Source organism: Pungitius pungitius, chromosome 7, assembly GCF_949316345.1.
Source record: "Pungitius pungitius chromosome 7, fPunPun2.1, whole genome shotgun sequence".
Classification (NCBI taxonomy): Eukaryota; Metazoa; Chordata; class Actinopteri; order Perciformes; family Gasterosteidae; genus Pungitius; species Pungitius pungitius.
The window spans coordinates 17,396,548-17,411,894 of record NC_084906.1 but is presented as its reverse complement, the minus strand read 5'-3'; the positions used below and the strand labels follow the sequence as shown (position 1 = coordinate 17,411,894).

General features: G+C 46.9%; 2 protein-coding genes across 3 annotated transcripts; both read left to right on the top strand.

The window, feature by feature from the left end:
* The first annotated feature begins 114 nt into the window (after positions 1-114).
* On the top strand, positions 115-6,670 carry malt2 (MALT paracaspase 2). Of its 2 annotated transcripts, none has more exons than XM_037468894.2 (17): positions 115-266; positions 468-690; positions 1,032-1,198; positions 1,382-1,512; positions 1,635-1,791; positions 1,890-2,077; positions 2,211-2,307; positions 2,433-2,483; positions 2,803-2,895; positions 2,995-3,198; positions 3,367-3,544; positions 3,637-3,711; positions 3,832-3,959; positions 4,791-4,940; positions 5,062-5,219; positions 5,663-5,800; positions 6,039-6,670. In XM_037468894.2, the coding sequence occupies exons 2-17, from the start codon at positions 569-571 to the stop codon at positions 6,468-6,470; spliced, it is 2,469 nt and encodes an 822-aa protein (XP_037324791.1). In that variant the 5' UTR covers positions 115-266; positions 468-568; the 3' UTR covers positions 6,471-6,670. The 2 variants fall into 2 exon arrangements, with proteins under 2 accessions (XP_037324791.1, XP_037324792.1); XM_037468895.2 differs by having other exon boundaries at positions 452-690.
* A 216-nt stretch (positions 6,671-6,886) lies between these two features.
* On the top strand, positions 6,887-14,497 carry safb (scaffold attachment factor B). Its single transcript, XM_037468893.2, has 21 exons — positions 6,887-7,190; positions 7,535-7,631; positions 8,373-8,437; positions 8,582-8,818; positions 8,909-8,968; positions 9,048-9,087; positions 9,915-10,341; positions 10,696-10,739; positions 10,819-10,925; positions 11,018-11,167; positions 11,341-11,429; positions 11,545-11,594; positions 11,702-11,781; positions 11,882-12,018; positions 12,235-12,346; positions 12,437-12,633; positions 12,735-12,912; positions 13,108-13,190; positions 13,301-13,359; positions 13,492-13,546; positions 13,661-14,497. Exons 1-21 carry the CDS (start codon positions 7,038-7,040, stop codon positions 13,776-13,778), a joined length of 2,538 nt encoding a protein of 845 aa, XP_037324790.2. The 5' UTR covers positions 6,887-7,037; the 3' UTR covers positions 13,779-14,497.
* Positions 14,498-15,347: the final 850 nt, after the last annotated feature.

Below are 15,347 nucleotides of genomic sequence, written 5' to 3'. Positions count from 1 at the left end.
CAAACCGACATGAGCCATAGTTATGTTGTCCAAAAACTGCGACTCTACATATTTATTTTCTATTGTATCGGAAGAATGTCACGTGCCCCCCCCCCCCCCCCGGGGCAGAAATGAGGAACCGAAATGAGAAGCAAATTATCTGCGGAACAAACTCACGCAAGACTGGAAGAGCAGCGATGGAGAGAGAGACGCACCACGCAGCTCTTTTCGTGTAAAAGCGCCTTCTCGTTCCTCTTTCCCCGCAAACCGGGTTCATTTTATAGTCGGTAAGTTCTCTCTCCGCCAACTTCATAAATGTGCATTTGTTTAACTGCGGAAGCGTCCAGTCTTTAGTTAACTTACACCTGGAAAAAAACGAGTATTATCTCCTGTCGTTTGCTTTATGATTCCCGCGGATCATTTTTATTAAATCGATAAAAAAAAATAAAAAAAACGAACCCGCCGTTACAAGTTTCGTCTTGTACCAGTTCCGCGTGGGCGCGAGACGAATCGCACCGGCCGCTTCTCTTCGATGTCCTCGTCAGTCCCGGTGGATCTCTGACACGCACGGAGACGGAAGCGGTGGAACATGACCGTCGGCAGTCTGAGCGGACAAGTCCTGGACCGGTTGTCCCAGATGTTGGACAACACCACCTGCGGATGGAGGCAGCTGGCCAACGCCGTGGCCGAGCAGCCGCAATTCCGCTGCAGGTGAGTCATTGAAGGCATCACCACACATAAACAAACACTGCAAGAAGGTCACAGGTTCGAAACCTTGTGGGATGTCTCCGGGTTAATGCCTCTTAATTTGCCCTTTAGGTGAGACGAGTGAATGGTTGTTGGTCTCCATGTCGGCCGTGTGATTCATCAGAACCCCCCCCCCCCCCCCCACCACCACCACCACCACCATGATAGCTAGTTAGAGCTTGTTCACCTCCTCCCGTAGTCTGGGGATTACCTTTGGAGTATGACACGTGTGGGCACATGCCTGCAATGTGTTTTTTTTGCAACGTCTTTCAATGTTCTCCCACGTTGTTGTTGTCTCTCCGCAGCGAGAGCGAGCTGACCAGCTGCTCGCTGCAGGTGCTGAGCACCGCGGGCAGCCCCGGGCGAGCCCTGCTGGCTCGGCTGGCTGACCGCTCCTGCTCCCTGGACTTCCTGCTGCACTGCCTCCGGAAGATGGACCACCGGGAAGCTGTGCGGTACCTTACCACCACATGTGAGGAAGTGTTGCTCAGGAACATGTGGAACCTTCTCTTCCATTGCTTCAGTTCCCTTATTGACCTCAGTGGCTCAGTTTGACTAAATGTTGACAGAACACAAAGCTACACTGTGATGCCCCACGACAAAATAAAAATACAGTTTTTCTCTGTGCATAACTGTGTGTGTGTGTGTGTGTTAGTGGCCGAGCTGATCCAGATCACAGTGCAGCCACAGAACCAGCAGGCCACAGCAGGGGGCATGGTGGTATTGACCTGCAGAGCCTCCGGCCCCCCTGGACTCAGCTACCAGTGGTTCAGAGGCAAAGACGAGGTCAGCGGAACCTTGTTTTATGTCGTAAATTATAACAATAGGATTTCATGGTCAGACCCCGAGTAACGTGGTCAGTTCTGTATTAATGCTTTTGGGTGACAATGATGATTTGCTGGTTCCAGATCTTGGACGGGACAGGGAATACACCGGAGCTGGTTCTGCGTCCTTCAGTCTCGGCCCACCAGGGTCACTATATCTGTCGAGTGCACCGTGGAGGCAACTTCACCTTCTCACAGTGGGCTCACGTTCGCTTCGTCCAGGCTGCAGGTCCTAGTCCAGGTAATCCTCGCTTCCCTCCTTCTCAACGCCCCGTTTACCTCGTTTTATTTATTTTTTCCTCATGTGACGTAACATCCTAGAAAACCCTGTCATCTCAGGCTGCAGCAGCAGTGTGTTTCCAGGGTCAGCGAGTGGGCTGCGTATCATTCTTCAGCCTCGGTCCCAGGCGGTGTCTGAGGGCGACTCTCTGGTCCTGGAGTGCAACGCAGAGGCCAACCCGCCTGTGCAGTACGAGTGGTACCACAACGCGGTGCCCATGAAAGAACACCATACGCGTGTTCTCAAGGTACGTCGGTCATGAAAGTCATTAAAAAACTCTTGAATCATAAAAGATATGATGCAAACAAAATCAATGTCAATGTCAATCAATTTTTACTTTATAATGAAACAGTTTCAATATCTTATTTCATTCCACGTAGATCCCATGTGTGACCACAGCACACAGAGGACAATACAAGTGCAGGATTTTCAATTTGTATCATGAGGCCTGCAGTGACACAGCGACGATAACCATCGGTAAAAAGCAAATAATAGATAAATATAGAGCAGCATTAAGTCTATTGCCCATTTATAGGCTCAATAAAACCTACTAATAAATGTACTTTGCATCGAATAATCTCTTGTCGTGCACTTCTATGCAGGCCCGAGTTCAATCACTGATGCATCCTGGGTAGAAATTGATCGTGGTCCAGGTAATATTTACAATATGATTGCATACACGTATCTCTATGGAATGAAAAAGTGGGACTAGACCAGAAATTGATTTCCATTTTTATTAAATACTTTTCCGCATCATTACACCGCATCTGCCTTCGATTCCTTTTTTGTAAGTTCATCAGTGAAAGGCTTACTGTGTCAAAGCAGCAAATCTGCTCGCTGGTGTTCTAGGTGTTGTGCGTGTGAAATAATGCTGTTTGATCACCATTTTGCACTGTAGAAAACGCGACACTAAACAGCATTTTACTTTTTTTAATTTTTTTTATTCAAACCCTTTTATATTGACGCTGACAGACTCCCAGGAAGTCCACAGGTCGAGCGACGGACTCGAATTACATCAACTACAAGAGAGGGTCAACCCGCCCCCATTAGTCAAGCATTTCTATGGTGAGTTTTGGGCAAAATAATAAAAACAGTGAAATCAAAACACAGTAGCTGTGGATTTCTTTTTCTTCTTCCGTGGTGCCTAATCTCCTCCTCCCACAGCCACGGACAAAGTCGCTCTGCTGATTGGCAACATGAACTACGTCTACCACACCCAGCTGTGCGCTCCCATCGCTGACGTCCACGAGTTGACCAACCTGCTCAGACAAATGGACTTCAAGGTGGTTTCCCTGCTCGACCTCAACTGGCAGGAGATGCACAGCGCTGTAACGGAGTTCCTCCTGCTGCTTGACAAGGGAGTCTACGGTTGGTCTCTTGTCCACCTGGGCAGTGTGTCGGACGGACTATGCTCAAAACCGTGAATTATATGCGCGCGTCGGTGCGTTTTGCAAAACTCTGCTTTCGCGGGCCAAACGTCGGCCTGCAAGGCGCTGCATCAACTTCAATGACGCGCGTCGGTGCCTCCTTCCACAGGCTTGCTGTACTTCGCTGGTCACGGTTATGAGAACTACGGCAACAGCTTCATGGTCCCCATTGACGCGCCGTCCTCCTACACGTCCGAGCACTGTTTGTGTGTACAGAATATACTAACCAGGATGCAGGAAAAAGAGACCGGGCTCAACGTGTTGCTGCTAGACATGTGCCGCAAAAGGTATGGATTTTCTTTTGAAATGATTGATTTACCAGCTATTTTTCTTGTACCACGTTGAAGGTTAGATCACCTGCTTGAAATATTTATTTCAGAAACCTATATGATGATGTCATCGTACAACCAGGGCTGCTCAAGGTGACGGCGAACATAGTGTTTGGATACGCCACGTGAGTTTGCTGATTCTCCTCCACTGCTGCAGACGGTAGAGTGGCCGGACAGGTCTGAACCGCTCTCTCTGATTTCGGGCTAAACGTCGTCACTCATGTGTGGCTTTTTTGTGTGTTTAGCTGCGCGGACGCCGAAGCATACGAGGTGAAAAGGGAAGACGTGTCGAATGGCATCTTCATAAGCTTCCTCAAGCGGCGGGTCTGTGAAGACGAGAAGGTCACGGTCGTGCTAGACAGAGTAGCTGAAGGTATGTGGAGTCTCAAAGGTCACATTTCTCTGCATCATGTGGCCTCAAAATGGCTTGCAATGCAGCTCCTTCATGTGTATTTTTCACACCTGTTTGCCGGAAACGCTCCTGCATCTGCTCACTATTTGTGAGCCACTTCATGGCGTTACACGTTACGAATGGTTTCGCTCTTGAATGCTCTGGTTATTGAACTTTCTCACTGAGGATATTTGGGCCTGACGCAGTAGGAAAAGCACATATGTAAATAATCAAATGATCGATGGCTGCTTTGAATTTAGTTTCCTGGTTTTTGTGCGCGCAGCCCCCCCGTCCCAACCTGGAACAACACCGCCATGGTTTGTGTGTAACACAATGTGCTCTGTGAGAACGGCCTCATTGTGCGCGTCGCCGCCGCCACACGGTGGACGAAATTGAGCGGCGCCATTCGGCCTCACCTGTGCTCTTCCTGCAGAGCGCAGCTGAACACAGTCGCACGCCTTGTCCGGCGCGCAGGAATGTGGGAGGAGCGAATGCATTTAACCAGAGAAGGAACTCCAAACCCATGTCAAATGTTTCAGTTCGCACGCACTCATAGCAGAACTATTTCTGTGGGGGGGGGGGGGGGGGGGAGGTACAATGGAGGAATACATGCAGATTCACAAAGGTCACACAACTGTAGCAGTAGCATCTTTAGGATCAACACTGTGAGGGCGGAGCAGCTCTGGCCGACGTGTCATGTTACAGCGTCGGCAGGCGATGGAGCACACCTGCTCACTTGAGGGTTGAAACTCTTAAACAGCACTGATTCTCCTCCGTGTTGTGTGTGTGTGGTCACATGTGTGCTCTGATCAGACATGGGGCGCTGTGAGATCACTCGAGGCAGACAGGCTCTGGAGCTGCGCAGTAATCTGTCGGAACGGCGTTCCCTCACCGACCAGATCCAGACCGCCGTCTGTTCTGCATCCCATTCGGCTCGAAACCTGCAGTGGGCTGTTGCTAACGGTACTTTTTGCACAGAATTTAGGATGAATTATTAAATATTGTAAAAATTATTGTCCATGTTTGGTGAGAACTGTTGATTTGAAATGTATAATTCAATTCCTATTCAAATGTTCCCTTGCAGTCCTGCCAAAGAGCCTTTGCCTGCAGTTTGACTGTGGAGTGAAGGTTCAGCTTGGGTTTGCTGCAGAGTTCTCCAACATCATGGTCATCTACTCTCGGATACTTGAGAAGCCCCAAGAAATAGTTTCCTGCTGTGCTCAGCTTACGGACTTCCCTGAGGTTTGTATGCTCTTATTACACATGAAGATTACGATTACGACTATCTTGTAATGACTTCTTGCGGTTGTGATGTGCAGTTCTTTAATTGAATTGTCTTTTTTTTTACTTTAACGCTAGGGAAACTCAAGAGTAACAAAGTTCACCCAACCTAAGCACTTTAGTTTAACAATAAGTGGCATTTCTTTTTCACATAAAAATGAATAAACTAACCCGAATAAGGCTTCATGGTGTCCAAGCCAAAAAAACAGTAGAAATAACCAAATTATAAATGATATATATATATACATATATATATAATATTTTAGCAGCCACCTTCACAAATGAAGCGTTTCACCAACAGGGTGGAGAAAAGACATCATCGGACGTAGCACATAGATACCTGAAGCACACACAAAAACAGTAATCGACTGTACTGACTTGTATCTTGTATCGTACTTTGGCAGGATGTGGACATTGATCTGAAGAAGAGTAACCAGGAGACTCTTCTTGAAGCCGGAAGTTTATTATTGGTCAGAGAAACTCTTCCATCACCCGAAGTCCCAAGTCTCTACACACGAATCCGATGCCTACAGAGACTAAAGGTCAGGCACTGTTATTAATATATTGATGTATATTAATGTTTTCATGATAAGCTCTTTCTTTGATGTCTGAGCAAAAACAACAAAACAAAGACAAATATTAGAAGTTGGCGCAAACCTTTTGAATTGAAAAAGATGTAACCATGTTCATTAACAGTATAATTTAAGAATTTTACAATTTTACAATTTTATTATGAAGCTGGGAAAAACAAACCATTCTTGCTTGACACTGTTTTCCCAGAGGGAGCTCACATTCACCATCTGCCTTCATTACACCTATTCCAACATGGATGATGAGATCCAGGAAAGGCAGCCTGTGACAGTCGGTAAACCACTGGTCTCCAAACTCAACCTGCACGAGCCCCGACCGCCTCAGGCCCAGTCGGCCTCCTCATCATCCTTCAGCCTCGACTCCTTCAACGTCCCAGAGAGCTCCTCCTGTCCCTCATTTGGTTCAGCCTCTAGCGCATGGTCGTATCACGCACAGTCCGGCCAAACATCCTCCAGGAACTGGTCGGCAACTTCATTCGGGAGTGGCAATATTCCAGAGGAGACCGACAGTAAATGCTTTGATGCCCCGCAACCACTTGTTTCCAGCAAAAGTCTGCCCCACGGCCAGATAAATGACACAAAGTACAAGTTTAGTGAGATGTACGATTTTCATTCTCACTGAGGACTATTAAACACATGATTAAACCATCACTCACCAAGACATCGGCAGTGCAAATAAACATTTTTAAAAAATACTGCCATTTCAGTAAAGCTGATGAGAGATTGTTTAGTGGCTAATGTAGCGTATACAGAACGATGCATTAATTGTTTGTAATATTCTGTGCATTATTTTTTCATTACAATTAAAACACTGCAGATCTACTTTGATATGTTTTTTATTTCTAAGAAGGTAGCAATAAATGCTTCTATCTGTACATAAGATTCATTCTATACTGCCTCAGCTTCTCTAACTTCTCATGTGCATCCTCGCATTGGTGGAAGAAGAAGAGTTGGCACACACCCCTATCCATGTGTGGATGGTTCCTCAATCAGTGCTTTCCTGCGCTCTGCGCCACACTGCTGCACTGCGCATGCGCCTTTACGTCAACTCAAGTCGCTCGCCGCGGCCTCCATTTTGCAATATTTTGCGAGCTAGCTGCTCCCCGTTCGCAGTGCATCATCGGCGATAAATAAACGTGCAGAGAAAACCACCGTTTCGAGCCGAAGAGATATTCGCCCGGACACGACGATGGCCGACCCATCCGCAGACGTGAAGGTTCCGGAGGGCGCAGAGGTCCGCAGGCTGTCGGAGCTGCGGGTGATCGACCTGAAGGCCGAGCTGAAGAAACGAAACCTGGACATCACGGGCGCCAAGAGGGTGCTGTCCGAGCGCCTCAAAAAGGTCGCCCAACTGCTCACGTTTGAAACCACTAACGTTAACTCTCCGCGCCGAATGCAATGAGCCCGGCGTCACGGTCGAGGCCCGCGCTGCGTGGCCTCGCGACTGGAGTCAAACCAATGAACGTAAAGCTAACGCTAGCTTAGCTAACGTTAGCTTACGAGGCCCGTTGACCCCGGCTGTGCGCTGGCTGGTGCTCGCTAACGTCTGCGCCCAGACTGCTAACCGTGTATAAACCTCTGCAATGTCGTGTCTATTTGCGTGTTTCACTTCTGATGTTGTTGTACCACGAAACCCTTCCGATAAGCGCGGCGTGTTAAAGTGTCCGCATCTCTACAATCAAACAGGCAATCGACGAAGAGGGTGGGAATCCGGACGAGATAATCGTCGCCCCGGAGTCGACTCCAAAGAGATCCAACGTTACACCCAAGCGGTCCTCCAAAGGTAAAAACGTTTCCTCAACGCCAGAAGTGGACGCCGTTTAACCTGAACGGCAAATGTACGAGCCGTGGGACGGTCTGTGCCATTCGCTTCTGTAAATACCGTCACTCGGTAACCTTCGTTCACTCGAGGGCGCGTTCAGGAACAACGTAAACTACTGAAGTCTTCGAGGGACTAGTCCCGGTCAGTAGCTGCAGGTCATTGATGTTATTACCGTTCGTTAGGTAACGTTAAATCTTCATGGATTTTGGATGTGTAAGTGCAGCAATTGTTGCAATGCAAAAAAAAAAAACGCACAACGCAGAAAACACCTCCTCCAGAATGAGCTTAATGACTCCATGAAACAGTTTGAAGATAAACGGATGGATTTAACCTTCATGATGGTAGAGCTTTTTTTCCGAGCTGTTGTATTGGACTGTTACTGTTTGGAAGTTAGTGAAGCCGACTGTATGAATGTGAAACTTTCATATGTTTCTATTAATAACACAGTCCATATATGTTAATGTGCATTTTCCCGGTGGTCTTTCACCTAAAGTGAATGATTGTAATTTCAAATCAGTTAAATGTTTCACTGTATTTTCCACAAAGATATACAGCACACAACTGTGAAGACACGGTTACGTAACCTTTTTAGATGCACAAATGTTGGCACCTGGATTGCATCATGATTGTCCATCGCCTGTAAAATCAATTTTCTTGATGCCAACATAAGCGTCTGATCTAAACTATATGTCTTTACTCTAGATATCAGGCCGGAAAATGATGAACCAGAGGACAGTACTATCGAAGAGGATTGTCACTTTGGCCAGGTGAGCTTGCTTAACTAATGTTAACATAATACGCTTTACTGTAGTAATTCTTTAGCCTCGCCCTCCTTAACAACCGCATGGCTCTGAATGGGAACATATTTTTTGTGAGAATCTGCAGCAAACTTCCTTCTTTTTGTAATTTAGGAAGAGCCTCAGGATTTTCCTGAGAACATGCAAGAAATGAACATCCTCGACATGAACGTTCTCGACGAGACCGAGAACGACAACGGGATACCAGCCGAGGATGACGAGGAGGAAGCCTCAAATGTTCACTCCGACGATGATGCGCTGTTAAATGAAGAACCCGATGAAGAAGTGATGTTAAGTGAACAACACGACAGCGGGACCGTCGAGTCAGAAAATGACGCAAGAGGCCCAGAGGTGAGAAATTGGACTGCAAACTTGGCTGCCAATGTCTATCTGTCTAAATGCCAACTTTGAACGTGACTGCATTTACGTCTATTCTTACAGATGGATGAGTCTGAGATGTTAGATATGACTGAACACACGACAAGCTCGTCAACCAATATGGTATGTTACCTCAGCGAAGCTACAGTAATACAAACTGTCCACAACCTTCAAGTTCCTTAAGACATTCTTTTCTTTTTAGGCTCAGGATCCAGATGCGGATGACGTGCAAGAAGTAACAGGTACTGTAGAGAATGGTTTGGAACAAAGGTGGACACATCTTTTTACAGTGTTGAGCTTGGCGTGCAAAAACTTAGGTTAGTTTCAACCAGGAAGAGAGACCGGAAGCCCAAAGGGAATTGCTGGCTTTGTGTTGAAATTTGGTTAACCACAATTAAGAAATTTCCCTGGTAAAATATTGATCACGTTGCCAGATATGGTTTTTTTTTAAAGTAGTAAAACAACAGTGGTTAACAAGTTGATGCACGATGACAGCAATTGTATGTCATGGTCAGGGGGGTGTGAGGTGTTGCAGGTGATTGCAGTGTTTCTAGGTTGCCACACGAAGAACAATGACAATGAAGATCCATCAAGACTCGTCAACTGTTTGCAACTTTTTACGGACTCTGACTCGGAAATCAGCCGGATACGAAATTGCTGGACTTGAGCCAATGTTCTTTGTCATCATCGCCACAAACGGACACATCGGGGGAAAGTCAAAGGCGGAAAGAAGATGGACTGCAGCCAGACTCTGCTGTGGCACTGCTGATCTTGTGGCTCTCTTCAGCACTGAACTCTTTGTCTGCTTTGGATCAGGTGAACACAGTGACGTGGTTCAACTTGAGAAAAGATGAGCCCAAGTGTTAGTCGCACTAGTTGCTTAGTTGTCCCCTCAGCCTTTGGGCTCTCTTCCAGTCTCTCTGTAGGGTCTACCTTTTAATACTTAGTGCTAAGAGCACAGGCCAGTGGTCATGACGTTCCTAATCCAGGCCTTGCCAGTTCCTCGTTAACCATTGCTGTGTTTCAGAAGTGATTAAACTGTGCCATTCTATTCCTGTTAAATCCGTAGAAAATGACAAAGTAGCCGGCTCTTGTTTATCTGAGCCACTTAACGAAGATCACCAGGAGAGCCTCGGGACGAGCCCAGAAGAAGAGCAAGCTGCCACCGCCGGAGGGGAAGACAATGTGTCCGACACCGGTGTCGCGTCCGAGAACGCCGCCGCTGGAGACGTGGAGAGCGCCATGGATGTTGTTGAGACTTGCACTAAAGAGGTCGGGGAGGCCGAGAATGCCCCAGAAGAGACATTTGACGCAGAAAACGAAAGCTCGCAGGCTGTTAGTGTAAGCGAACAAGGCACTGTGGGTGAAACTGTTGATTCAGAAATGGGGTCTAAGAAGGGTGAGGAGGATGAGAAGACGGAAGACAAAGCTGCTGCGGACTCAGCCTCCACAGTGAAAGAGTCCTCTTCTGTAGAGGGCGATGATCAGAAAAAGAGGTTTGTTGCTTTCTGTCTACTAGAAACCAAAATGGCTGTCTCTGTTGCATTGGCGCCTTTGTGCTAGCAAAATTTGGATGCTCGTGTTGGAGGTAAAAAAAAAACGCTCTGCGCATTCGTCTTTTTTCCGTTTGTCATTCTTTACACTCACCAACCCCACTTTATTACCCGTTGACGAGTATTTGGATTTCCATAAGGTATCGTTCCTTTTACTCAGTTATATCACTGCACTACGGTACATGATGGGCTGGTCACTGTTGGTTATGTATCATACCATAAAGATCTATCGGTATGAGGAGTGATCCCAGCTATTTCACTGCTGTATGCTGATTTCTTTTTTTCTTTTGTCTCTAGCTCTGAGGAGAACGATGGCACGACTGAGTCAAAAGATGAAAAGGGTGAGTGGAAAAGGGTTTTCTTTTCCCCAGGCCTTCAAAGTTGAGCCGATGAATGCTCATTGATTTACTGTGTTTGTAGTCGCTGAAGGCGCTGCAGCTACCTATAGCAGGAATCTGTGGGTCAGTGGGCTGTCTTCCACTACTAGAGCGACTGATCTGAAAACTCTCTTCAGCAAATATGGCAAGGTCAGTCTCGTTCGTCGCCTCAAAGGCCAAGAATTTGCAGATCACACGGATTTGATGTAAAATAGATGACGATCTATCTGCATTTCTTGCAGGTCGTTGGCGCTAAGGTCGTGACCAATGCCAAGAGCCCCGGGGCTCGCTGCTATGGTTTCGTTACCATGTCGACAGCCGATGAGGCCACCAAGTGCATCAGCCACCTTCACAGGACTGAGCTGCATGGCAAGATGATCTCTGTGGAGCGGGTGAGTGTCCGACCAGTCCCACAAGGATGGATCTGGGTGACTCTTTGCATATTTCATGCAGAGTTTAATACAATGGTCCGGTAACAAGAGGATTGTTGCATTTAATAGTTAATTCAACATCATTTTGTCGAAGTTGTAAAGAGCAAACATGTAAAATCAATTAAACATTCCAGGCTAAAAACGAGCCTGTGGGGAAGAAGCCGGCAGACAAGAATGACCCCAAGAAGCCTGTCGGTGACAGGAGGCCGTCCGCTGACTCGAAGTAAGATCCACTACAAGCTCTTGTGTCTTCTGAGACGAGTCTCTCAAAATCCACTGAACTGCTTAAGATGGTAAGCTGTGCACCGGCTCAACAACTGCTCATCTTTTTTCTGTAGATCGGAAGAGAAAGATGAGAAGGTCGAGGGAGACGGAAAGGATGGCAAAGGTGAGAAGTTTGGAATCATTTCCAGCTTGGATAGAAGGACAATAAACAAGGCACTTGTCCAAAATATTTTCTCATTTTCCTGACTATCAATTGTCTTTGTTCAACAGGGCAGAATGAGAGGACAGTAATTATGGACAAATCCAAAGGGGAGCCGGTCATCAGCCTCAAAACCAAAAGCAAGGAGCGAGTGAGTAAACAAAAGCCTTTCCTTCAAGCTGGCGGCCATTTTACGTGCCGGCATTCGAGGGCGCTGTTTGACGTTTTCTTTCATCGCCCCTTTCCTCCAGAGCTCAAAAAGCCGGGACCGCAGTTCACTCAGTAAGGAGAAGAAAGAAATCCTGACGTTTGACCAGATCAAGGAGCAGAGAGAGCGGGAGAGACAGAGGCAGCGAGAGCGCGAGGTCCGAGAGGTGGAGAGACGCAGGTCTGCGTAAGATTTACTCTCATTAACTTGGCTGATGGTAAAAATGTTTTTGCAACACAGCGCTCTATTTCTGGACTGTACAAACTTGCTTTTAACATATTTCTTGTTAAAGCCTGAAGAAATGACCTTCTGCGTGGTAGTTTGACACAGCATTACTTGGTATTTACAACATTCTTCCAAAACCCGAAGAAATTGACCGTCGCCCTCTTCTCTCAGTGACCGCGACAGCCGGGAAGGCAACCGCCCGGACCGGGAGCGCGAGCGGATCCGTCTGTTCCGAGAGAAGGAGGAGAGGAAACACTTGCTCCGGAAGAGAAGCTGGCTGGAGGTACCGTTCCCCGCCCCCCGTTCTGGCAGCCTTACTTTTCCCCCACAAGTTCTGTGTGTTTTTTAACTTTATGTATGTTTTTACTCCCAGGCCGAGAAGCAGCGCCTCGACGCGGACCGCATGGAGCGTCAGTTCCTGGAGCGGGAGAGGCTGCGCATAGAGTACGAGAGGCGGCGCGAGCAGGAGCGGATCCTCAGGGAGCGCGACGAGCTGCGGCGGCAGCAGGAGCAGCTGCGCTACGAGCAGGCCCGCCGCTCCGTGAAGAGGCCCTACGATATGGATGGCAGGTACGATCAGGGCCGAGAAGTGGATTCGTCACATGGGCAGTGAGCAGCGGAGTGAATGAACCTCGTGCCGCTTCTTTCTTTTTTTTTTTTCTTTTTTTTAGGAAAGATGACTGGCCTGACAAGCGCATGGCCATGGATGACCGATACAGCCGCTCAGACTTTGGTCGCCAGGAGCGTTATCAGGACTTTGACCACAGGGACCGAGGCCGTTACCAGGACGACCTGATGTTGGACAGGCGGGACAGCACTCGTGGCGCCGGCGCAGACCGGGTCAGTCAGGTGAGAAGCGCTTTACCCTCGTCTCACTGACGTTGAGATGCAACTGGCGAGTGAAACCGTTTCACCGTAACCTCGACGCTGAAGGGTCATCCGTGTGTTTGTGTTTGTGGGATCGTATGCTGTGAACGTCGCAGAAATCTTCCAGGGACGCAGAATGAGTGAATTGTGACCGTCTCGTGTCCCTTTTTCTTTCAGCACTTCTCGGACAGGTCAGAGAGACACGGCAGAGAAGGCCGAGACTCCTGGAGTGGAAACTATGACAAACGCATCAACCCCAGGTGAGACTGGCTTCAGTTCAACACACACAAAACCCAACTAAAAGAGTCCAGTGCTGACATTTTCCCTGAAGGGAAGAAGAATTCAAGCGTTTTGTTTTTTTTCCCCCTAGGGAAGGAGTCCGGGACTGGGACTCCAGTCGGAAAGCAGATGGAGACAGAACATGGCAAAGTATGCATGCTTGTAAAGTAGCTTTTAGCCTTCTGAGGATTCTACTGGACGATGGCATGACTGTAGCAGCGAGCTGCTGGTTTGCATATGCAACATTTCCATGTGTGATGTTTTTATTTTTTGGGGTTCCAGGTAGAGACGGGGCCATCCCAGGCCAGAGCCATATGGCACGAGGAGGAATAGCAAGGTGAGTTCTAAATACCTGCGGGATATATGCCTCCTTTTTTTTTTTTTTTTACATTAACCCTTAAAACATAATGTTGGAACGGTGTTGACCACTGTGTCTGTTTTCGTCCACCAGCCGCGGAAGCTACATGAACACAGGGACATCTCAGTCCTTGTCCGGAGCTCTCAACAGGCAGAACCAGCTGCTGCAGGGCAGCGGCCTGCAGGGCGGAGCGTTCGGCCGACGCTACTGATGGCTCAGTTGGTACGACAGTTGGACTGTCTCAGGACGGATTTGACTTTTTTTGTACTTTTTTTTTTTTGTACTTCTTTTTTTGATGGAGACATTTTGTTTTACACTTTGTTTCTCTTTAGTGTTTGTGTGTGTGATGTAGTGATCTCCTGCCCTTCTATTTATCAGTCAATCCAACCTACCTTTATAGTGTAACACATCTGTTTGTTGAAAATGAGTTGTTTATGCAGGACAGTCGCAGAGCTCTGTGTTGTAAAATAAGATGTTTCCTAGACCCCTGGGTCAGTGGACCTAACCTCGCCCAGTTTGTCCCAGTTGGTCGGAAGCATTCTGGGCAGTTTCCAGTCTCAATAAATTAGCCTTTGTTGCAATTACCTTCTTCATAGCTCATAATTTTAAAAACAATGATATAACAATGAGTTTTGCTGAAGAGTAAAATGTTTTTAAAGGTAAATCCATCCACATTATTATCCATGCCTGTTAGATTTACTTTTGAAATATATTTCAATCTGCTTTTTTGTGTTGTTTGGATAATGGTAAATGCACCAGGAGCATCTGTGTGTTCACTATTGATTTAAGATCTGTTCTAAAATCTAAATCTTAAAGTGTAATGTATTCTCAGCTTGTTTTTGTTTTTCATAAATGTGTCATATTTAGTAAAGTCCATTTCACGCCATGCTCTCAATAAAATGGACTCAATACATAAAAGATTATCCCTCCCTTTGCAGTGGTGCTACTGAAATAAATGCTGCCGCAGTCTTATTTTACATTGACAAATTCTTAGAATGTCAACGTTGGGGGGGCTCACATTAAACACACAAAACTAAAGCCTAAAAAATATGTAAATACAAATGTTCAGTTCTTCCATGAGCTTAATTTTGACTTCTTCAACGCAGCGTTTAAATTGGACATAGCTCCATTTTAGTTTTTGAGAATGCTCAGCCAGTGTTGAGCGGTTTGATAACAAAATGATCATCTGTAAAAGACTCACTCGACCTTTAAAACGAACAGAACTTTAAAGGAGTAAATGAAACCAGCAGCACGGTAGAAGTTACATGCAAAACATGAGAAAATGTTATACTGTTTAATAGTTATTAGGGTCCAAGATGAGATTTGACACATGACACTAGTCGCCTGGTGCCTTGAAACCTTTCCCAACAGCAGAGGGAGAGTTGCTCATCCTGGGAGTCCAATCTGAATGGATGAGCTGTATCTCACATGACTTCAAGACCTTCAGCCTGGACTGAAGAAATGAGGTGAGAAGCCAATATGTGCAACTGCAAACCCAGTGGGTGGTCTGGTAGAACTGGTTGTGGACCCGTGTCAGTTACCTCACTAAGTTATTTATAACGCACACATTGCACAGCTGTCCAGGATCACGTGTTCATTTGCCACAGGAAAACGAACGCCCCGACTTTTAAGATGTCACTTTGACCTCTGTACCTCACGCTCGAGTTCCCCAACTGACTAAAAAAGATTTTCAGATATAGATCCTTCACTTCTTACTTCCCTTGGATCGAATCTATTACTGGATCCAAGTTCCTCTTCAACAAGTGGAGTTCCTCTCTCT